Source organism: Cyprinodon tularosa, unplaced genomic scaffold (assembly GCF_016077235.1).
Source record: "Cyprinodon tularosa strain WSP-4 unplaced genomic scaffold, ASM1607723v1 ctg1130, whole genome shotgun sequence".
In the NCBI taxonomy this organism is placed as follows: domain Eukaryota; kingdom Metazoa; phylum Chordata; class Actinopteri; order Cyprinodontiformes; family Cyprinodontidae; genus Cyprinodon; species Cyprinodon tularosa.
Genome location: NW_024037927.1, coordinates 77,051 through 100,940, shown reverse-complemented (window position 1 = coordinate 100,940; position 23,890 = coordinate 77,051). Strand labels below are relative to the sequence as shown.

The window sequence follows — 23,890 nt, the reverse complement described above, 5'->3', positions numbered from 1 at the left end:
TGCTCCTAATCAACAGGACATCAATAGAATCACAGACTGCATCACAGATTACAACTGGGAGGAAGCCAAGAGGAAAGGGGAAAAAAGCATCAGGGAGCAAAGGGGATAATTAAGGAACTCAGCACTGGTAGAACTAAACTACAAAGACACAGAAAACAAATACACATCAAAATAAACCCAAGCAGAGGGAAGGACCCTCACACCTTCACATTAACCTTACTTTGGCTATAACAGTGGAATTACATAGATACTCAATCTAAAAAAAAAACAGGATTTCTTAAATAACTTTACTTTACTTCTTTTCAAGATTAAAGGTCAAATGCCAACAATCAACTTAAATAACTCTTATGACAATGTTTGTTTACATTTTTTTTTTCTAACTGGGTAGACTGCCAAACCTTCCAGTGCATATCCCAGAGCATATTCTGACTCTTTCTTAAGGGATGTAACTTCTAACTAACAATATTTCTCAGATAAGCAGGAGTCCATCTGGTTCGCGCAGATCTTTGCAGCATAGGTGTCTGTTGAGCTCCTGTCTCTGGTTCAGCTGGAGGATGAACCTGGGCTGCTTCAGCACTTCCCCTCCTACTGAAGTTGGAACGTCCGAGTCTGCAGCAACGACCTCCACTGCTCGCTCTGGCAACTGCAGGCTGTCAGGCTCTCCTCTCACCTCAGGACTGGACATCTCGTTCGATGATGCGTGACGCTTGCGAATCTGGTCGACGTGACGTGTCATCACGCGTCCATCGCTAGTCTGTACTCTGTAGGATACGGATCCAGTGTTCTCAAAACTAAAAAAACACACAATGTTTACATTCTGACCGGTCTAACTAGGGAGTACCAATATGGCGGCTGGTGACCTCACAGCATTGCGTACTAACAACAGCCTATCATATTCTGGTATTGTGTTCCTATCATATTTAACAAAATAGGTGCTGTCAAACTCGTACTCCTAGCTGATTTCGTTAGCCATAAATTGGCCATTAAACTTTCATAGTGTTACTATACTGGAAAATGAAATATGTTCATAACTACTCCCCACATTCCTCTATCATGTGGAATAATAGATTCATTTTACATGGCAATAAATCCCTATTTTACAAATAGTGAATGGAGAAAAGTATTTGGTCTATTATGGATACTAATGGTTGCATGTTAAATTACGAACAATTTTGTGCAAAATATAAATTCTTCACTCTTAAAGGTGAATTTACCAGATTACTTAATGTATTACCATAACAATTTATTAATCAGATTAAAAATATAATAACAAATCATCCAATGACCCCACAACTACCCAATTTATCTATTAATGGAACATTAATCACTGACCAAAAATTCAATAACCACAAAATTAGGAACAGTCTAAATTAAACTTTATTCCCTGGGAAAATAAATAAAAATAACATTCTTTGTAAATTTGTGAAAAAATCATAGAAAAACTGAGAACTCTTTATCTAAAACTCCCCATACAAACAAAAGCTAAAGAAACGCACTTTAATATTTTAAATGCAATTTACCCCTCAAAAGAACTACTAAGAATTGGTTTTAATATTGATGACAATAAATGTTCATTCTGTGAAAGTGATATAGAAACAATTGACCATGTCTTCTATGAATGCAGTCAGACTAAACATTTTGGATTTGCTTAGACTCAAATCAAATATTGCATTTCTATTTTCTAGAGATATGGTAACTTTTCGAATATTATTGAAAAACAAAACAATAGAACTCTGTTGTAACCTAATTTTGTGTTTAGAAAAATTCTTCATTCATAAACAAAGAGTGTTGAGATCATTCACAATCTTTTTAAATCTGAATTCAAGTTATATTTGGAATCTCTTAAATGTATCGAATCATACGAATACCTGACTGAAATACTGATGGGTTTGCCCACCGATGTTCATTAATCCTAACATTAATCCCCTTGTTGCCATGGTAATAATTATGAGGAATAATAATTATCAGCCATTCCTTTTATTTTTTTGTTTTTTATCAATAATGCCTTGTGCTTCCATTTTTGAAATCTGCCTTTACTATGTCTTCCACAGATTTGTAGTGTTACTATTGCCTTATTCGTTTCTACCAAAAAAAAGACCTAAATAAATTGAGATAAGTGGAACAGATAAAACCTGATAAAACGGAAAGGAAAAGAAAAGAGGAGATTCCTACTTGAAAATGTAAATTATTGTATTTTGTACAATAAAAAAGGCAAAAAAACTAATAGGATTTTAATGCCTTTGTTGAGGTTAATGGCAGTAGTAGCACAGCACTCCTCGTGTGGATGGATAATAAAGAAGCACTCGTATTATCTTTAGGCGGATACCATATTTATTCGAACTTCTAAACAAGCTAGAACATAGCAGCACACATTGCGGAAACGGAAATACACACGTTACCAAAATAAGAGTCTAAGAGCGTTTAAACAATATACTCAACAGCATTTATTTTCAATAAACACACTATCAATCTTTAAAACATTATAGTTTAGTTCGTTTACTTTTTTTTATGGCAGAAGGGACATTTATTTTACATACATCGCGGGTGACCCGGAAATGAGGTGATGTACTGATCGGGCAGCAGCTAGCAGCATTAGCTTAGCTTGTGTGTGGAGTCATTGCAGAGAGGCTGATAATCTGGGAGTGTTTGCAGTGAGAATGTCTTCAGTCCAGCTTCAAGGAGAGTTTATCACCGAGCAGTTAACTCCTGCTGAAGAAACATTCACGGAGTTTAAAGGGAGTTTGGTCAATTCGGAGGAAAAGATGGACGATCAACATCTACTGCTGGATTTCACCAGGATCCCCCAGATCATCTTACATCGCATAGGTAGGAAACACCTGATAGAAACGATTCCCTGATGATGCACACTGTGGATTTTAGCCTCATCTGATTGGAAAACTGCATATTATGCAATACACTTCAAAAAGAGAGAAAATAATCGAAAATACGTCGAATATTACCGGTGTGATAGATTAACTGGTTGCTGCAGCTGGAATACGCTGATGTTTCTTACCCCCAGATTCCACATACTCCGTCTGCGCTCCGCTCCGCTCCGCCCCGCTGACGTACGTCGTGCGGAGTGCTTGTCTTTCATGGAAATCAATGAGAGCTGTTCCACATCCACCGCTACTCCTCCGCACGTCTCCGTCCACGTACGTCTTCTCCATCCGTCACCGACAAATTACGGAGCCGAGCTATTTTTTGCTCCGCTCCGGTCCGGCCAGGTCAAGATCCGCAATTGCAATCGCACCAAACAGGAAAAAGAACATCGACAAATTCCGGTTCGTCAAATTAAAACATAGCAGCAACAGATCGGTGACTAGAAATTATAGCACAATTCATATATATATATATATATATATATATATATATATATATATGGGCAGAAACTGAACATATGCTGGATGATGGTGGGATTTTTTTAATATGTCATTAAATTAAGCGCTCACAGGGTTCATACAGGAATGAGTGACTCTAATTTAATGCTATTTTAATGCTATTAGAAATGATTTTAATGCCATCAACCAGAACCATGTACACAAGTTATTAGTGTACATGAAATATGAAGGAACTGTAAGCACAGTTCCATGACTCCTGTATGTATGTAAGCACACACATATATATACGTATATATATATCCTCTAGCTTTTTCTCCGCCTGGAGATCCTTTCCGAACATACGGCTTTATGATCAGTTTCACGCAAATATAATACAATATACATATAATAATAAATATAAAAAACGCGATATAATATATCGGACGAAATTGTTTTTATAAGCATTTTTTATTAAAGAATTATAAATACTTCGATAAACATATTTAAATAATTTTAGTGCCAATTAAGGCCTTGATTTAAAGAAAAAAAATGAATGAATTGTGGAAACCCTGGTTCATCTCGCGCATGCCCTCTACGATCTCCAAGAAACTCAGAGCGGAGCGGACGGGACCACAGCGGCGGCTGTAGGCTTTGCTTTGCGCAGGCGGTCTGGAGCGCAGCGGGGCGGAGCGGAGCGGAGCGCTGACGGAGTATGTGGGATTTCGGGGTTAGAGACAGGTAGCTGCGTCGATGCCTGTTTAAAAATACTTCCAATGTAATTACCATGTTTGCAAAATTTTGTCACAAATCCAAGTTTACTGATATATTTCTGTGTTCACCGAGGAAGAATGTGTTTGAATCACTAATGATCCCAAAAAGCATCAGCAGCTGCTGGATTTCATGTTTGTGTGGTGTAATGCTATGGGATGTCTTTTACTTTGAAAAGCAACAGAATATAGAGCGGGGGTTTTCGGTCCCTCACAGCTGTTTGTAATTTAAAGCTGCAGCTCTGTGTGAGATACTTATCAGTACATTAAAGAACAACTTGAGGAGTCTTAAAAAAAGAAATGTGATTGTACTTTGTTCTTAAGATGTGAATGCTGTAATTGATCTGCTTTAAGATACTTTAGTAGGAACCGGATATTCAAAGTATTTGTTAAAGAGAAAAAAAAACCAAGTAGTTTAGTTAAGTGTGTTTTTTTATGTTCATGTGTGAATCAGGGACAGAACAGGTAAACTTTTAAGACCTGCTGGTACAAAGGCAGTCTACCCTTTTGTCCCAAAGAAAGGGAGATGTGGTGTAATGCTATGTGATGTATTTTACTTTGAAAAGCAACAGAATATAGAGCGGGGGTTTTCAGGTCCCTCACAGCTGTTTGTAATTTAAGTGTATGTGAGACAGAAGCTGCAGCTCTGTCTTGTGCTCTCCTTAAAGGAATAGTACACCCAAAACATGATTAGCCTTCATTTTCTACTCACCCCCATGCTGAACAACACTCTGGAGTACTTTTTTGATATCTCAAATGCATCTGGAGATCTGGGAGGCTTCTTGCTGTCTGCTGACATTCAAATAATGGAGGTCTATGGCGCCCGAGGCAGAAAGGTCCATAAAAGTCCACAAAAAACGTGTCACTATTCCTCCATACTGCTCGTCCAATGTATTCCAAGTGTCCTGAGTGGGTAGCATCCAGAATTTACTCGAAACGAAGTCATTTAGAATGTTTTTAGAGCATAAACAGTAGTGTATAGGATTTCCTGAAAGCACGCGCCTGCGAGTTCACGACGGTACGGAAACCGCGGCAGACCAAACCAGACGAAAGTGCGCATTCAGCTCGGCAAAGAACTCATGCTCTTCCTCAACACTGAAGTCCTCAGACATTTTTCTTTCGTTGTTTCTTTCTTTGCACAGGTAAAGAGCACATTTCTTCTTCTACGCTTGCATTATCGGCAGAGCAGACGCTGAATGCGCACTTTCGTCTGGTTTGGTCTGCCGGCTTCCGTAGCGTCATGAACGCGATTTTAGGAAATCCTAAACACTACTGTTTATGCTCTAAAAACATTCTAAATGACTTCGTTTCGAGTAAATTCTGGACGCTACCCACTCAGGACACTTGGAATACATTGGACGAGCAGTATGGAGGAATATTGACACGTTTTTTGTGGACTTTTATGGACCTTTCTGTCTCGGGCACCATAGACCTCCATTATTTGAATGTCAGCAGACAGCAAGAAGCCTCCCAGATCTCCAGATGCATTTGAGATATCAAAAAAGTACTCCAGAGTGTTGTTCAGCATGGGGGTGAGTAGAAAATGAAGGCTAATCATGTTTTGGGTGTACTTTTCCTTTAACACTACAGGAACATTACTGTCACTGCAACATTCAGGAAATAGTCAGAGCTCATACAGATGAAAAGCAGGATTGTGGAACAAGAAATGAACACTAATAATTTCACAATAAAGGAAACATCTCCCACTATCAGCCTAACATCAGTCTGCAAAGATCCTGGTCTGTCAGCAGATCCCAAATCTCTGTCATTCACAGTTTTATCACAGTGTTTGCTGCAGAAATGGAGCTTTAGTTATGAGACCATAACAGGCTGTTTCTGAACTGGTTTCAGCTGCACCATGTGAACAAAATGAAGCTGAAGCTGGCTTCTGATTCTAGCTTCCAATTTGGGAAATTAATAAAGAATGATTAAGAAACTACAACACCTACACCTGGACTAGATTATTCTAAAGTACTTCTAAAACAAATTAAAACAATTCTTGGATTTGTGAAACTTCAATAAACTGTTTTTTATGTAATTCATATTGACAGGTAACATAGTGACAGGAAATCATTTCATAGTGTTTATATCAGATGACTCCCCCTTTAGGAAAGCATCAGAGATGAAGCAATTTCAAGACCAAATGTTGATACACTAAAGATGGAAAAAATTAATGAGAAAAAAAAAAGTTAAAAGTGGAATTCAAATCAAAATAAACCCAACAAATATCAGAGATGGAGTTGTATTTTAAATATGTGGTCTAGATTCTTAAAAAATGCTGAAATCTGCCTTTATTGAAGTTTCACAAATCAGAGAAATGGGATTGGAGTCCGTCTATGTCTTTAAATGTGACTGACTGAATACAGGTATGGTGCTGAGCCGTACAGCAAAAGGGCTCCATAGCGCTATCTGGCAGAGGTATTGCATATTTTCCCTCATTGTTTTAGGTAAAAAATGCTTTGTTTTTTAGCTGAAAGATCGATATTATATCGAGAGGCCGAAAAATCACTATATATATATATATTTATCCGGGGTCGGGTCGCGGGGGAGGTAACGCTTCAGTAGGGAGGCCCAGACGTCCCTCTCCCCAGCCACTTGGGCCAGTCGTCGCCTGTTTTTTGTTGATTTGTTTTGTTTCTATGTGTTCCTTTCTGTTGTATCAGGATGTAATATACCCCATTTACCTTTATCGGACTAATGTACCGGTTTAAAATAATAAAAAAGTTGTTCACAAAAAAAAAAAAATGTCTTAGTCTTAGTCAGAATGACAAAAATCTATTTTAGTCTCAGTCATATTTAGTCATTGCCTTCCCAATTTAGTTTTAGTCTTAGTCTAAATGACTAAAATCAATTTTAGTCTTAGTCATTTTTATCATTTTAGTCAACACTGTCATGATATAACTTCTCCACACACTGCTTTTTTTAACATATACACTCACCGGCCACTTTATTAGGTACCCCATGCTAGTAACGGGTTGGACCCCCTTTTGCCTTCAGAACTGCCTCAATTCTTGGTGGCATAGATTCAACAAGGTGCTGGAAGCATTCCTCAGGGAGTTTGGTCCATATTGACATGATGGCATCACACAGTTTCCCCAGATTTGTCGGCTGCACATCCATGATGCGAATCTCCCGTTCCACCACATCCCAAAGATGCTCTATTGGATTGAGATCTGGTGACTGTGGAGGCCATTTGAGTACAGTGAACTCATTGTCATGTTCAAGAAACCAGTCTGAGATGATTCCAGCTTTATGACATGGCGCATTATCCTGCTGAAAGTAGCCATCAGAAGTTGGGTACATTGTGGTCATAAAGGGATGGACATGGTCAGCAACAATACTCAGGTAGGCTGTGGCGTTGCAACGATGCTCAATTGGTACCAAGGGGCCCAAAGAGTGCCAAGAAAATATTCTACACACCATGACACCACCACCACCAGCCTGAACCGTTGATACAAGGCAGGATGGATCCATGCTTTCATGTTGTAGACGCCAAATTCTGACCCTACCATCCGAATGTCGCAGCAGAAATCGAGACTCATCAGACCAGGCAACGTTTTTCCAATCTTCTATTGTCCAATTTCCATGAGCTTGTGCAAATTGTAGCCTCAGTTTCCTGTTCTTAGCTGAAAGGAGTGGCACCCGGTGTGGTCTTCTGCTGCTGTAGCCCATCTGCCTCAAAGTTCGACGTACTGTGCGTTCAGAGATGCTCTTCTGCCCACCTTGGTTGTAACGGGTGGTTATTTGAGTCACTGTTGCCCTTCTATCAACTCGAACCAGTCTGGCCATTCTCCTCTGACCTCTGGCATCAACAAGGCATTTCCGCCCACAGAACTGCCGCTCACTGGATGTTTTTTCTTTTTCGGGCCATTCTCTGTAAACCCTAGAGATGGTTGTGCGTGAAAATCCCAGTAGATCAGCAGTTTCTGAAATACTTGGACCAGCCCTTCTGGCACCAACAATCATGCCACGTTCAAAGTCACTCAAATCACCTTTCTTCCCCATACTGATGCTCGCTTTGAACTGCAGGAGATTGTCTTGACCATGTCTACATGCCTAAATGCACTGAGTTGCCGCCATGTGATTGGCTGCTTAGAAATTAAGTGTTAATGAGCAGTTGGACAGGTGTACCTAATAAAGTGGCCAGTGAGTGTATATCACACTACACAGAATAAAAATCTTCACACATAGCTTCTTCTCTTTTTCTCTATTTTATTTATATAACACTGGGCAGAATAGAACTTCACACACCGATTCTTTTTTTAACATACCGGTATATCACATTGCACACATTGAACCTTTTGTCGGCTTGTTTCATCATATCAACAAAGTCTTCATCCTCTATGGTCCTTGCAGAACGCCCAATCCATTTTGCCATTGAGTTCTCCAGGGCTTTCTGCTCTTTGGCATCAGGTTTGTATGGTGGGGTGGGGGGGGCTCCCAGCATCTCTGCAACAGACTTCCCTTCCTTCCCCAACCTCTGATCTGGCTGTGGGGTCACTGTGTCAGGAATCTAGTTGGGAGGAAGAAATTTAAACAATTAATATCCAGAGTATCAGTAGAACATCTTTCTTCTATGAAAGAGAGACAGACAGATACAGGCACAGGAAGGAATGCACACGCATCCACATGCATGCGCACACACACAATTGTTCCCACTACTACAGGCCCACCCGTTCCTTACCTGCTTCCACATGGCAGCATGTTGGCCCCTCAGATGTCACTTGAGATTCGCTGTGTTCTTTCCTGCCATTTTAAAGTCGCAGACTCTTTGGTGGCGTCCTTCCTCTGTTGTTTTCCTTCGGGTTTATAAAGGAAATGGCTCCATACATCCAGGCGTTGTTTAACAAACCGCACACCGGTATCTGCAATGACTTCCTTTGCTTTTGAAACCATGTAGAGCATTGATTTTATGCATATACGTGCATAATTTTATCCTCTGTGGGCAGTGCTTTTATTTTATTTACTTTCATTTATTTTATCTTTTTGTGCAGCACTTTGGAAGCCTTGTGTGTATTGAAATCGTGCTACATAAATAAAGTGGATTGGATTGGATAGGGACAAACAGGGAAACAACGCGTAATCTTCCAGGAAGCTCAAAAATACTTATATTAACAATTACAAATTAATTATAAACAATTACTTTTTTTTGCCAATACCTCGTAAATTTCGTCTTAGTCTCATGGATGAAAATCATTTTTTATTTTCGTCATATTTTTAATTTCTGGAAACAATTTTTGTGCATTATCATCTCGTCATCGTCACGGGTAAAAGGGGCGTTGACGAAATATGTTCGTCATCGTCATGGTTGACGAAATTAACACCGCAGGAGACGCCGTACCAATCCGCCTATCGATCTCCCGCTCCATCTTCCCCTCATTCGTGAGCAAGACCCCAAGATATTTAAACTCCTCCACTAGGGGCAGTACATCCTCCCAAACCTGGAGATGGCACTCTACCCTTTTCCGGCTCAAGACCATGGTCTCAGATTTGGAGGTGAAGGTGAATTTGCTCAAAGTTATAGGACTGTAAGGTACTGTTCGGGTTTATCGCTGCTCTCAACCGGGAGTGTCGGCCAGAACTCCACTTGGGCCAGGATTTCAGTCAGGACTAGGTGTTAGGAGGAGGTGCAGCAGGTGGAGAATGAAGACATGAGGCGGGATCCTTTAACTGTTCTGTATTCCAAACTCTATTCCAGATTCCGATTGAACATAAATGAACGTAAGGTGCTGAGGTATTTCCAGGTAGGTGCGTGTGTGTAAGTGTGGTTTCCGAAAACAAAATAAGGAAATGATCCTACCATTACACACCTTAGATAATCTAAGGATGAAATAGTTCAGCTCTAAACAAGCTCAACCTCTAAAGTAGTATTAATCAGCAAACTACAAAAGTTAGGCTTGGCGCCATCTAGTGGATGTGTAGCTCTACAATATAAGCACATAGCAGATAACCCAGGTTTATCAACAGGTAAATAAGAGCAAAAAATAACAAATTTAACTGCAATAAACACCCAGATATTAAACTTACTCATCAATAACGAACACTTCTTTGAAGAACACGCATATTTCCCAGTCTCTACCCCGTGTTAGCAAAGTGGCCCAACTGCCGAACTTTCCACCAGGCAGCAGCAACGTTAGTTACGGCAACGTGATGATGTCATCACTGACCTAACTACGCCGTGTCTTAAGGGCCAAAATAACGCTGAGCAGAAACTACAGAATACAAACAGCAGTACTAAACATCAAAACTTAACCTACGTAACGGTCTTTTGAACAGAAGGCACTGCTAAAATGTCTATACCTGAAATAAGGGAAGTTTCTCCTCTGTTTCTGTTGCCGTAGTAACAGTCTCCTCAGGGCAACCTGGTCTGGAGGAGGTTTTCTTGAGTAAGATGAGTACGAGATGAACAAGTCCTACCTGTTAGATCAACATTTTTAGACTTAATTTTCTCCTGCTGGCAGGTGATTTCACCTAAATAGAATGCAATGATCCACTGCCGTTATAGCAGTAAACTAGTTCTCCACGTAACGTTTTTGTGGTTACAACCGGATTTGGCAAGCTAGTTTGATATTTATTACTTTGGCTAACTATGTATTCCTGATATCTGAAAACACATTTTATTCTAGGGCTGCAACTAACAATTATTTTTAAAAAATCGATGAATCGGCCGATTATTTTTTCAATTAATCGATGAATCAGACAAAAAAAAATGTATATTAGTCTCTTTATTCCAAAATAAAAATTTTACAGAGAACAAACAGGCACACAAGTACAGGTTGCTCATTAACTGTACTGTGGCAGTATAACAGATAAATGTTTGTGTTACATGAGAAATGTTGCTATACATCCACAAAATATAGGGTACTTTGTTTCATAAAGCGCAAAAAAAGACAGGCAGTTTTTTCTTTTTTTTTTTGAGAAAATACTGAACCATAGAAATAAAAAAAAAATACCCTGTGATTCAAATTATAAATTGTATTTGGAATAAAAATGAGAGAACTAGGGGTGCTAAAAAACACATCCTCCAAAGACAGATATTTACATGGGAATGTAGCAGATAATTAATTGAATTATTACTGATCTTGCTGGATTTTATTCTGCTTTACTTCCATAAATTGCAGGATCTTCTTTACTTTATCTTTGCCAGAAGATTTAAACTTTAAAAGCCTTGCCCTCATAATTTGCAAGTTAATTTATTTATAAAGTAAATATAAACGCTGCTTAAGCTAATTCAAATGAAATAAAAGTAAAATAAGTAGCCAACCTTATCACTGTCTGTAACCTACTAACACGGTAAGGAAAGCATCAGACGAGCTACCTGAGAAACTAACGTTACGTTTCCCCACTTTAAAACCAAACAAACATGGCCGCTCACCCTGCTGATCAGCTCTCTTCACTGCCATCGAAGGCTCCAACGTGTTTTCTTTTCAGGTGCTGCATCATAACAGTTGTGCTTCCGTGCCATGTTAATTCGCTTTTGCAAAAGTTGCATGTTACGACTTTTTTCCCTTTACAAAGCGTAAAGTGCTCCCACATTTTAGAGGACTTTGCTTGAACTGTGTTTGCGGTATCGGTCATTAGAACAGTTGACGTTATTGATTTTTGAAAACAGCCTTTGCTCACTCTGCCCTGTTTTTTTTCCCTCTTTCAATCAAGTGGCAGTGATGACGACGGCAGCGGATGACGCATTAATTACGCGACACAACTAATCGATGATGAAATTCATTGCCAACGCTTTTAAAAGTCGATTTTTATCGATTTTATCGATTCGTTGTTGCAGCCCTATTTTACCCCTTGTCAAAATTACCATTTTAAACAAAATTACATTCTACACATCTAGAATAAACATTCTGGGTGTCAAGAAATGAATTTCAGATCTCCATATTCCTATTGTTACTGTTCAGCATTTGTATTATTTAGGGCAGGGAACGGCAACTCAAACTGCTCAAAGAGCCATATTGGACTCACAAAAAAAATAAAAAATTAATCTGTCTGGAGCCGCAAAAATGAAAAACTCATACATATGCCTCTTATGACAACATGAGCTCTAAGTGTATTATCCCACTATAGAAAATGACTATGTGGGCTTAAATATATAATAAGTATTCATGATTAAATGCTTATCCTGGAGCAAATGTCACATAGCAGCATGAGGTGATGGACGAGCAGTGAACGCTCCCATCTAGTGCTGCTTCACCGCGCTGCGGTTCAAGTTTTCTTCCATTGATGAAATTATAGAAACACAATGAAGGAATCTTGTTTCTGTTGGGAGGAGATGATTGACTCATGAGGAACCAAGCAGGAACTGACATTAATCAGAGCTCTCTAACCCTGAAATCCCACATCCTCATCACTTCATTATATTTTTAGGATTTGGGGACAAAATAGAAGAAAGTTCCCATCCCTGCATCAGAGCTCTACCTGTTTGATCTTTGGAAGGTTTTCCATCCTTGCAACAAAACTAGCAGCAGTTGTGGAGTTTGGAGATGCAATCCACTCCTTAACCTCTTAACACCCACCTCATTTTGGGTAATCCTCGCCTATTTTGCATACCCAAATGAAAAAGCAAATAACTTAGGAACTATAAGCCCAAATTACATGTGCAATACATTATTTGAAAGCTAACTCACTCTAGTTTCTGAATATATAAATTGGGTGAGTAGAACATAGACCAAACTGCATCATTTCAAACATGACTCAAGTTTTTTTTTAATTATTATTATTCTTGAAATGATAGGTCTTTTTGAACAGCAATAATAAAGACATTCTTGAGAAAAAGCAGGTTTAATTCTAACAGTTCCAAAGCTGTGGGATATTACCTTTTGGTGTCAGCTTTGAGCTGCACACAATGGCTCCACCTGCTGGTAAAAATCTTTAGTGGAGGAATGTTATTCATTCTGAATTATTATTCCCACTTAAAGGAATAGTACACCCAAAACATGTTTAGCCTTCATTTTCTACTCACCCCCATGCTGAACAACACTCTGGAGTACTTTTTTGATATCTCAAATGCATCTGGAGATCTGGGAGGCTTCTTGCTGTCTGCTGACATTCAAATAATGGAGGTCTATGGTGTCCGAGACAGAAAGGTCCATAAAAGTCCACAAAAAACGTGTCAATATTCCTCCATACTGCTCGTCCAATGTATTCCAAGTGTCCTGAGTGGGTAGCATCCAGAATTTACTCGAAACGAAGTCATTTAGAATGTTTTTAGAGCATTAACAGTAGTGTATAGGATTTCCTGAAAGCGCGCACCCGCACGTTCACGTCGCTACGGAAACCGCCGGCAGACCAAACCAGATGAAAGTGCGCATTCAGCTCGGCAAAGAACTCATGCTCTTCCTCAACACTGAAGTCCTCAGACATTTTTCTTTCGTTGTTTCTTTCTTTGCACAGGTAAACAGCACATTTCTTCTTCTACGCTTGCATTATTGGCAGAGCAGACGCTGATTGCGCACTTTCATCTGGTTGGTCTGCCGGCTTCCGTAGCGTCGTGAACGTGCGGGCGCGCGCTTTCAGGAAATCCTATACACTACTGTTTATGCTCTAAAAACATTCTAAATCACTTTGTTTCGAGTAAATTCTGGATGCTACCCACTCAGGACACTTGGAATACATTGGACGAGCAGTATGGAGGAATATTGACACGTTTTTTGTGGACTTTTATGGACCTTTCTGCCTCGGGCACCATAGACCTCCATTATTTGAATGTCAGCAGACAGCAAGAAGCCTCCCAGATCTCCAGATGCATTTGAGATATCAAAAAAGTACTCCAGAGTGTTGTTCAGCATGGGGGTGAGTAGAAAATGAAGGCTAATCATGTTTTGGGTGTACTATTACTTTAAGGTCCACCGGGTCACCGGCGACCAAGTGGGTTTTAAGAGGTTAGATCTATCTTTGTGCTCCTCTAATTCATCCAGAAGTTCTGCTATTGCACTTTTTCTCTCACTCCAGCTTGGTGGTCAGCTGCATATTTATGTCTTTCCAAATTTTTCTTTTTATTTTTTGCCAACCTCTCATTAGACAGCAAAAATGCAGGCAATCATTCCGCATTGATAATGAAAGTAAATGATTCGGTCCATTCTTTGAGTCCTTTTTTTCTCATCAGCTATCTTCCTATTCCATTTGGCATCCATGGTCCGACACACATCCACTGCTTTGTTTGCCTGGCACCGCCCAAGCTGGTTTGGAGTTATGACCACTGATCTCTATAGCTATGGTGCAAATTATTGTTTACATTTATTTATTGTACAAATGTTTACAGCATTGGAAAACATAATTAATTTGTGTTTGACCTTCTGCACAACATATTAAAACAAAGAAACAAAAAAAACATTGATTTTCATAAATTTTTGAAAAAGCTCTATGGAGCCGCAAGAGGGATGCTGAAGAGCCGGGGGTTGCTAATTGCACTCAGAGTTTCTGAGTTACAGCCCCACTCCCATGGACTGATACTCTGAGCAAGGTCCGTAACCGCACACTGCTCCCTGGGCACCGCTCAATGGCAGCCTACTGCTCACCAAATGGATTTGTTAAATTCAGAGTGAATTTTGTTGCTCCGTACTTGTGAAAGAGTAATGACAATGAAAAAAAAAAAGTTCTCAACAATCCAAAAAAGTTACAAAACAAACCACTGAACTTCTTTTCCAAGTTTGAAGACATTTTACTTCCCACCAAGGAAGCTTTTTCAATTCAAGATGCATGGATTAGGGTTGAGTTCCAAGCTTTATAGAGTAGCCCAACAAAGCCATATTATGGCAACAGAGGCTCTGGATGAGTTTGACAACTCTGTTAGAAATAAATCTAGAATTATTTTCATCTCCTCTATTAATCAGAAATATCCTGCTCTTGCTTTACAAAGCGTAATCTTAAAGATCAATAAACAGTTTTTCAAGACTAGGTAGGACTCCTGCTTCAGAGTGTACATTTCTGCTTTAAATCGGGGAGACGGCTTTTTATTTTCATTTTTTTTCTTTTTCATAGGGGCTATGTTGTCTAAGGTACTATGCAGAGAACTAGCAACCCCATCAACAAAATCATCAACCTGTGAAGGGGAATAAACTAAACTTTTGCCCTCTGCAGCACTTTTCAGTGACACAGAGGAGAGAGAAAGTGAGGCAGATTCTTTAAACTTTAAAACTGCATTATCTGATAATGATCGGCTAAAGTGAAACCTTCTTATAGGGGAGGAGAACTCTGTTAAAGTAGTCCTGAAGGTTATTAAAAAGTGGTCAGAGAGGACAGGGTTGTGAGGAAATACCGTTATTTCTTCATATTGAATGCCATATCCAAAGTATGAAGATGAGAATGTGTGGGACTACTCACATTTTGCACGAAGCCAATCAAGTCTAAGGCCCCGTCCACACGAAGCCGAACCCTGGCCTCAACGCACAAATTTTTCACCAAACCAGCCTCTCATCCACACGAAGCCGGCGTTTCGGGGGTCTGTAAACGATCTTTTTTTTATTAAGCCTTCAGAGTGGGAAGATTTTGAAACGCCGTTTTCGCGTTTCCATTCTTAAGCTCTAACCGCATTTTTTTTTTTACACGCATGCGTCATAGCGTCGCCTCTAAACACGCATGCGCGACACATCACAACAACAATGGCGTCGTACTGTGTTGAATGGTTGCTGCTCATGCTACTCACCCTGCTGTCAGGCTTACAACAGAATCTTCTTCTGGAATATCTCCAGGAAGAACAGAGCAATATTGACGACATAGTTCAGCACCTGAATTTGACTGAACCACGAAAATGGACCCGCAGGGCAACCATGTATAAATATTAGTGCGCATGCCCAACATTTCGTCGCCTATTTTTGCTTTGGCACCACAGCGCCACTTACAGGCCTGGCATACATTTTGCAGCGTTTTCATGCATTCGTGTGGACGATCACATTTATTTTACATCTCCGTCTTTACGACAAACGTTCTGGAAAATATTAGCGTTTCGTGTTCGTTTTGACTTCGTGTGGACGGGGCCTAAGATGGAATTAAAGGCTGCATTTAAGCTATCGCCTTCAATGTCAGCATGGATGTTAAAATCCCCCACTATAATGACACTGTTGTATTCAACACCAAAAATCAGATAGGAACTCTGAAAACTCACCTAAAAGTTCAGAGTAAGGACGTATTGGATAATATGTAAACTTCTTATAAAAAGGTATAAAAAGAATTCTTTCTTTTTTTTTTTTTGCTTTGCAATTTTGATGAGGGAAACTAAGGGTTAAATTTTCAAAAGAGTTGTAATTATTAACTGCCTTTGTTAAAGATTGTTACTACTCCCCCTCCTCGCCCAGAATTTCTGGGTATGTGAATATTAAAAAAAATATAGGGAGTTGTCTCATTCATGCTCACATAATCCTCTCACTGTAGCCAAGTTTCTGTAAGACAGTAGAAAGAGAGAAATGGATAAAGTATTTCTGTTATCCATTGAAATGAATCCTTATCACCATCTGTTGCCCTTTAACTAGCAATCAAAATTGTTTTTGATACAATGGTTTCAGCTTTATTTATTAATCATAAATAAAACTAACCCTAATATATAGCCCCTGCTAACTTTCAGATGTGTTGTTTAGCTAGGTGTAGGCTGCTAAAGGTATTTAAGTTGATTTTAAAGTCAGGTTTTCTGATACAGAACACGTACTAAATGTATTTTTTGGCATCCACAAATTACTGCAATAAGTTAAAGAAGGGAAGCAATAGTCTTGAAAACTCTTCTAAGCGCTAACAAAGAAGACAAATGTAGCGCTTTTTTTTGTAGTTAACATCTGGTAGCTAGTTAACGCGAGGCTTACCTTAACCCTTTCTTGTTAAAAGAAATCGAGAAAAAGAAATGTCTTTCTTGATATCGTTTCTGTTGTAGCATGGGCAGGGCCGGTTCTGGCCCTTTGGTTGCCCTAGGCGAGATTGAGTTTTGCCCCCCCCTCACTTTTGCCGTGCGAAATACCACTACTGTTTTCAGCATCTGTTTAGTGCTTCATTGTGTTGTGTTTACAGTTCCACAAAGAGTGCTGTGTGGTGAATTGTGCCTACAGTTGTGCAAAGTGTGTGTTACAAAATTGCAAATTGAGTGCAAAGCAGTGTTTGTTCTTTTAGTTTTGTGAACTCAGTGAGTGGATTTGCTATAAGTATTAATAGTTTTAGAAATTGTGCTACAAGAATCAAGGTTGTGTTTAAGCATTCAGAAAAAAATGTAACTTAGCATGGAGTGATGCATAGACAAATACCAGAATAGGTTTCGGTACCTTTTCTTTTTTATTATTTTAAATAATTTATTACACACTCAAAGTTAGGACTGTGCAAAAACACTTTTAACCATCTGTAAGGACACTTAGGTAAAGTATAACTAAAAAACTGGATTGAATCAATGAATGAATTTATTTCAGACAATTAACAAATTTAACACACATTAAACAAATATTAAATAAATCAATTTCAGAAATTACCAAATAACAATAAAAAATAATAAATTTAAGAAATTCTTCAACCAAGGACTACATAAAAAAGTAATTGATAAACATTAAATTAAATTTTCTGTTCCAGTTCAATTAAATAATTTGAACATAAATAGAAATGAGATAAACAAAATTTTCCTCTAAATAAAATATATCAGGTATATTTACCCTGATTTCTGACATTGATTAGTGATTAAAGAAAGGATTAACCCTCTACAAACAAAAGTGCTTTTATGAATACCATTACAAAATTAAAAGTTTGAAGTTCTTGTAGTTCTATCTATCAGTTGTTTCAGGTATTTCTATTCACCTTCAAAATTGATGCAGCATTAAAATTTGACTCGTCTGGACTTCCTAATGGCAAATTCGTTGATGGTATCATCAAATGAGATTTTATTTGAGACCTCTTGGTTGATGCTCATCAGTGCAAGCCCATTTTGATGATTATTTGTACATCCCTTTTGAATACTCAATGCAGATAATCACTACAAAATATTTTATTTATATTAGTATCTTCTACCCATTCTCAAGCTAATAATATAGCACATAATTCTGCTGCATATATACTGAGAAAAAAATGATGTCAACATACAAAAAAAATGTTTGAACTGTTAAAAGAAAAAACTTGTCCTACCATTCATCTAATCTCCAGGTGTTATGCCCAAATGCGCATCTACACAGCACAGCGTTCACAGACCAGTGAGATGCATAAACAAAAAAAACAAAAAAATACAATACAGTTCAGTAAAATACAGTTCTGTTTTATGCCTCATTCTTGTAAGTTTGAAATGTTCCAATGCTCCTGAATGCACCATAGCTTTCTGACGCGCAGCGAATGCATCTAACTGGTCTGTGAACGCTGTGCTGTGTAGATGCGCGTTTGATTTTCCACTTAAGAGAAACCTTTGCAAACTCCAAACTCACGTCGGCTATCACGGTTTAGTGTTGTGTGTAAATAACAAGAGACCACAACAAATAAATCAGCCGTACCATGGTCAAAATCTTTGGATTTAATGTTGTTCAAAAAATCCGTACTTTTGTAAATTAATCTGCCAAATAACCACAACTTTTTTCCCACGAGAGGTATTTTTAAACGTTTTTATATCATTAATATAAGAACCTAAGCTCCATTGAACATATTTTAATCCGTTTACCTCGTCGATATGCAGTTCAACAGAGCGAGGCGCGCTCCCGCGACTGGGGATGCATATTTCGGCAGGCATGCACTTTTGGGCATAACACCTGTTGACTTCCAATCTCCACTCATTGTCCGACTCGCTGTTGTTCGTCCGCTGCCTTCTCTTCATCTGAAACATCTGGGTCGAACATGTGAGGCTCCAGACACAAATATTCTTCCTCCGATACATCAGAATGGTCTCCTGGTAGGAATCGCTCGGTTGAAGTCGAAATTTTGCTTTCAGATTTCTCGTTTTGGCTATCGCATTTAGTGCAGTAGATCGCCATGAACGCTCCCGTTCTGACGTCACGACTTCCGGGTTGGAGGGCGCTTGAAAAGTGATCAGAATCTTTTCCGATTTTCTCTTAAATGTGAAAAAATAAATAAAAAAAAACGGTGGTATATTTATTTGTTCATATTTTGCTATTTATATATACGTAAGGTTAAGTCAAACTGACGGACGCTTCATAACCGGTTTAATTCGCTTTTTTTTCTAATTCTATGATTAATGGGAAGTAAGCCTAAGGGCGACGCTAGAGGGCGCCCCCAACACATTTGTCGCCCTAGGCAATTGCCTATCTCGCCTATAGCAATCGCCGGCCCTGAGCATGGGACACTGCATTGCACTTATTTGCAGAGCAGGAAAGCTAATGGAATACAAGCGAATGGATGCGAAAGTGGATGGTTTAGGCAGGGTATGATGTTGTAGAGATTAGCCATGCCCATAACCTGCTATTGTCATGTCAGAGCTGCAGTGCATGTTCCAATCTGTTTATATGTACTTGGATCCAGACAAAAATTGTTAAAGAGAAGTGTCCTTTCTTTAACCAATAATAGAAAGTCATTCTCTTGTGTTTGTCTTTCCAGAGCACCTGCAGGATTATGTTGGAAAAGAGGTTTCCTCTGACCAGCTGCTCTGTGAACAGGAGAGGAATTCAAGTTTGGACCAAGAGGAACGAGAAGCTCTGCAGATAAAAGAAGAGCAGCTAAAGCCAGAAGATCCCTGGACTAAAGAGGAAACCATGGAGCTCCCCATAAGGGAGCATGAAGAGCAGCTTGATCTGAAGCGGCAGACTGAAGATACAGGAGAGAAACATTTTTCATGTTTGACGTGTGGAAAAAACTTTAAAAAGAGAAAAAATGTAACCGATCACATGAGAACTCACAAAGGCCAAAATATTTATGAATGTCTTTACTGTGGAAAAGGCTTCACTCAGAAAACAAATCTTAAAATACACATCCGAATTCACACAGGTGAGAAGCCTTTCTCCTGTACAATGTGTGGCAAAAGTTTTAATCAAATGGGTAATTTCAAGGAACACATTAGGACGCACACAGGTGAGAAACTTTTCTTCTGTAAAGATTGTGGCAAAGGTTTCAATCATAAAAGTCATTTGACCGACCACTTGAGAATTCACACAGGCGAGAAGCCTTATGAATGTCTGTCCTGTGGAAAAAGCTTCACTCAGAAATCTCATCTTGAAACACACACAAGAATTCACACAGGTGAGAAACCTTTCATCTGTACAGCTTGTGGCAAATGTTTCAATAGTAAGAGTCATTTCAATGAACACATCCGAACTCGCACAGGCAAGAAGCAGTTTACATGTTTGTCCTGTGGAAAGAGCTTCAATAAGAAATCTATTCTTGATAAACATATCAGAGTCCACACAGGAGAGAAGCCATTCTCCTGTACTATTTGTGACAAAAAGTATACTTTAAAAAGTAGTTTATCTGAACATATGAGAACTCACACAGGAGAGAAGCCTTATCAATGTCTATCCTGTGAAAAAAGCTTCATCTATAAATCTGGTCTTAATAAACACATCAGAGCTCACAGTGGTGAAACGCTATTACCCTGTACGATTTGTGGCAAACATTTTAATGAAAGTATTTTGATTAAACACACGAAAACCCATATTTGTGAGAAGATTTAAGGAAACCTTGTGGAAAAAGCTTTACTGAAATTTAACATCAAAATTCACATGGCTGAGAAGCCGTTCTCCTTTTTGATTTGTGACAACAGTTTTAAATTAAAGGGTCATTTGAGTAGTCGCATGACATTTATTCATGCATGAAGACAAAAGAAAATTCCTGTCTCTGGAGTAAGGGTGTAAATCACATCCATCATGGCGATTCGATTCAGTATCGATTTCCTGACCCAACGATTCGATTATTTTCGATACTCAAGAATACACCACGATTCGATTGATTGTTTTTTTTTTTTTTATCCTTACAGGCTAGACAATGTTTCAAATTTGAAATAAATCAATGAAAGCTGTAATATCGTTATGCATTTTATTTGAGAAACAACAGCAAATCACAGAAGTAGAAAAGTTGCACTCCACCTATTCCTATTAAAACCTCATTCACTGAAAAATAATAATACCCCTGCGTTATAGATTCTGAAAGGGTTTGCATCAAAAAATACTGCACAAAATCAGTGCATTGAGTGCAATGCAATACCTCGGCTCCAGACGGCCCCGCCCCCTCCACAGACGCTCCGCTGCTCCTCTCCCAAATTGTAGCTGACCGCAGACAGTGCCGCAGACAGGAGGCCGGCTTGTCTTGTTTTTATGGCCGAAATTGCGGAAAACAACTCGTGAAGTTTGAAGAGCGAGGTGCGCGAGAACGCTGGGACTATTTTTCCACCTGGATCTCCGCTCTTTTTGGCCCTCATGTCCCTCCGTCGTCGGACTAAACTCGCCCCCACTTTCTGTCCGCCTCGGCCGTATCTAGACCCACAGTGTGTAGCTCAGACCACGCTTCAATATTGAGCATAATTTAAAAATGTCTGCATCAAGCTCACTGCAACACACTGGTGTAAGAGTATAACCAGGAAGCGCAGTAGGAGGCCAAAATAGGTTTAGCGCCACCGCAGCACGGGAGGGAGAATTACGCCCAGGAGCAAATTGATAAAAATAGACAGGAGGAAAAAAAAAAAACGAATCGATTCTCTTGCGGACGCATCGATGCATCGAATCGTCGGCTGTTGGATCGATGCATCGATACAAAACGATTATTATTTACACCGTACTCTGGAGTATGATGTGGATCATCGCCAAAATGTAATGGATTGTTCCTTGGACTGCGTTGCACATTTGGTGACTAAATATGATGCAGACTTTATTTAATTTATAGCTTTGCAAGTTATCCGGTATAAAGACGGACAGACAAACAACACACACAAATCCAAATAAAATTTAAAAAAATCCTCCTTAGTGGAGGTAAGAATGTATGGCGTCAAATAAGAATAAGAGCAGTTTGACAGTAGAGGCCATTTCCATGTTTGACTTGTGAGAAAATGCCTATCTAGAAACTCTATTACTTCATTACATGAGAATCTAACACTTTAAAGGCCTTTTTCTAACAACGCTTTGAGAAAACCTTTGAATAAAAGCAATTATCTACTGTTTACATCAAAACTACAGAAGATGTTTTACAGATAACGTGTATATTGCAACCCTGCTTGTTTATATTCCAAAACAATGTACTTCCAATACTTTATGAGGCATCTCTCAACTTTTATACTGCCTAAACTGTTAATCTAGTTACCAACTGACATAAAGGATATGGATATGACTATGTTGAAAGTTAATTATTCTGGACTTGCGTAAATTTGATTTAAATGTAAAAAAAAACAACAACGTTGCCCTAAAAAAGAAGTTAACTTGCAAAAAGTCTTACCATTCCTCTAATGATGGAAACAAACATAATAAATTACTACTAAAACTTCTTGGTTATGGTACGTGCAGACTTAACGCAGTGTCTGCTGTGATTTCTGCGAGCCCTGCGGGGAGTTTCATTTTAGATGCAGTGTTTACACTCTGGACCATGTCATGTCAATAGGATGTCAATAGGAGGAGCTTCAGCTGTGTGAAGCTGACACCCCGCTGACGTGAAAAAGACTCAGCTAATAGGCTGAATGTTTATTGCTTCTTTAGTGTACACTGTGTGCAGAATAATTAGGCAAGTTGTATGTTTGAGGATTATTTTTTATTATTGGGCCACAATTATGTTCTCAGTCAACCCAAAAGACTCATTAATATCAAAGTTTCATACTTTTGGAAGTTGTTTTTTTTTTTTTTTTTTTTTTTTTTTTTTTGTCCATTTTATAAGGATGTTTGTGTGTACATGTAAATATTTCTGTGCAGGATTATTAGGCAACGCTGAACGATAAAATCTGTTGGATATATTCCAGAGACAGACTTTGATGGAAATATACTCGGATGAAAATAAATGCAAATATAGGACAGATTTTATGGGCTTTACCCAGTTTGCTGATGATTTTGGAGGATTATTTTTAAGAGTTTAGCTTCAAATGATCAGTTTTGCTAATTTAATGTCTTGTTGGCTTTCATTAGTAATGCATCAATCTGTGCTGCTTTGTATGTTGTTGAAACCAGGCCCACCAAAACAAAATCTTGGTTAATAATTGCATTTAGGCTATCTGAGTGTTTTGCTTTGTGTTTTGTCTCAGATAAAGATTAGGGACATATAGAAATGTGTCTCAGTCTCAGAGTTAATCAGCTACAAGCTAATTAATGTTGTAAAGTAGCTCCAGCCACCTTTAAAGGCTCTGGATTATGGGGTTAAACTACGGGACTAAGAACTCAAACACTTTAGAGGCTGGAGTCTGTAGTTCAGGTAAACTGAATTCCTAAAGCAATTAAATATGTTTTGTTTTAAAATCCAATAAGACAGAAGTTGTTGCATTATTTGGTTTAAAGTTCTAATTATTTCTGATCAGTTTGAACCTGCTTTAACTTTGTAAAAAGCTTTTTGTGTTAAAAATATATTCAAGAACTCTGATTCTTTTCTAGAAGAGTACATTTTCTACTAAGTATTGATTGAAAGTGAGTGTTGCATCTTTTATACGGCTGTTTTTATGTATTATGTTATTCTGTGAATGTTAAAAAATTTTGTAATCGCTTCTAAATGGATGCAGCAATAAAAACCTTATGGATTGTAATAATTGTTTTTTTTTTTTATATGTTTTTATATAGATTACAATCTTTATGACAATTTCAGGTAACCTTAATCTCTAATATTATTTAATGGTGTTCCTCTGTCAGTATTAATCTCTATATCTTTCTAGAGTGTATTTAAAACCTGTCCATTTAATAAATCCTCCTTCACTTAGTTGAAAAAGTTAGACTAAGAAATATTGTTGGC

The 23,890-nt window shown here is 38.6% G+C and overlaps 1 protein-coding gene across 1 annotated transcript; it reads left to right on the top strand.

Annotated features, from left to right (window-relative positions):
* Positions 1-2,771: 2,771 nt before the first annotated feature.
* LOC119794863 (gastrula zinc finger protein XlCGF8.2DB-like) lies at positions 2,772-20,942 on the top strand. Its single transcript, XM_038302601.1, has 2 exons — positions 2,772-2,826; positions 19,583-20,942. The coding sequence occupies exon 2, from the start codon at positions 19,738-19,740 to the stop codon at positions 20,650-20,652; it is 915 nt and encodes a 304-aa protein (XP_038158529.1). The 5' UTR covers positions 2,772-2,826; positions 19,583-19,737; the 3' UTR covers positions 20,653-20,942.
* Positions 20,943-23,890: the final 2,948 nt, after the last annotated feature.

Excerpts from the sequence above, each read along its gene's own strand:
- LOC119794863 (XM_038302601.1), top strand. The coding sequence starts at position 19,738 with ATGGAGCTCCCCATAAGGGAGCATGAAGAGCAGCTTGATCTGAAGCGG.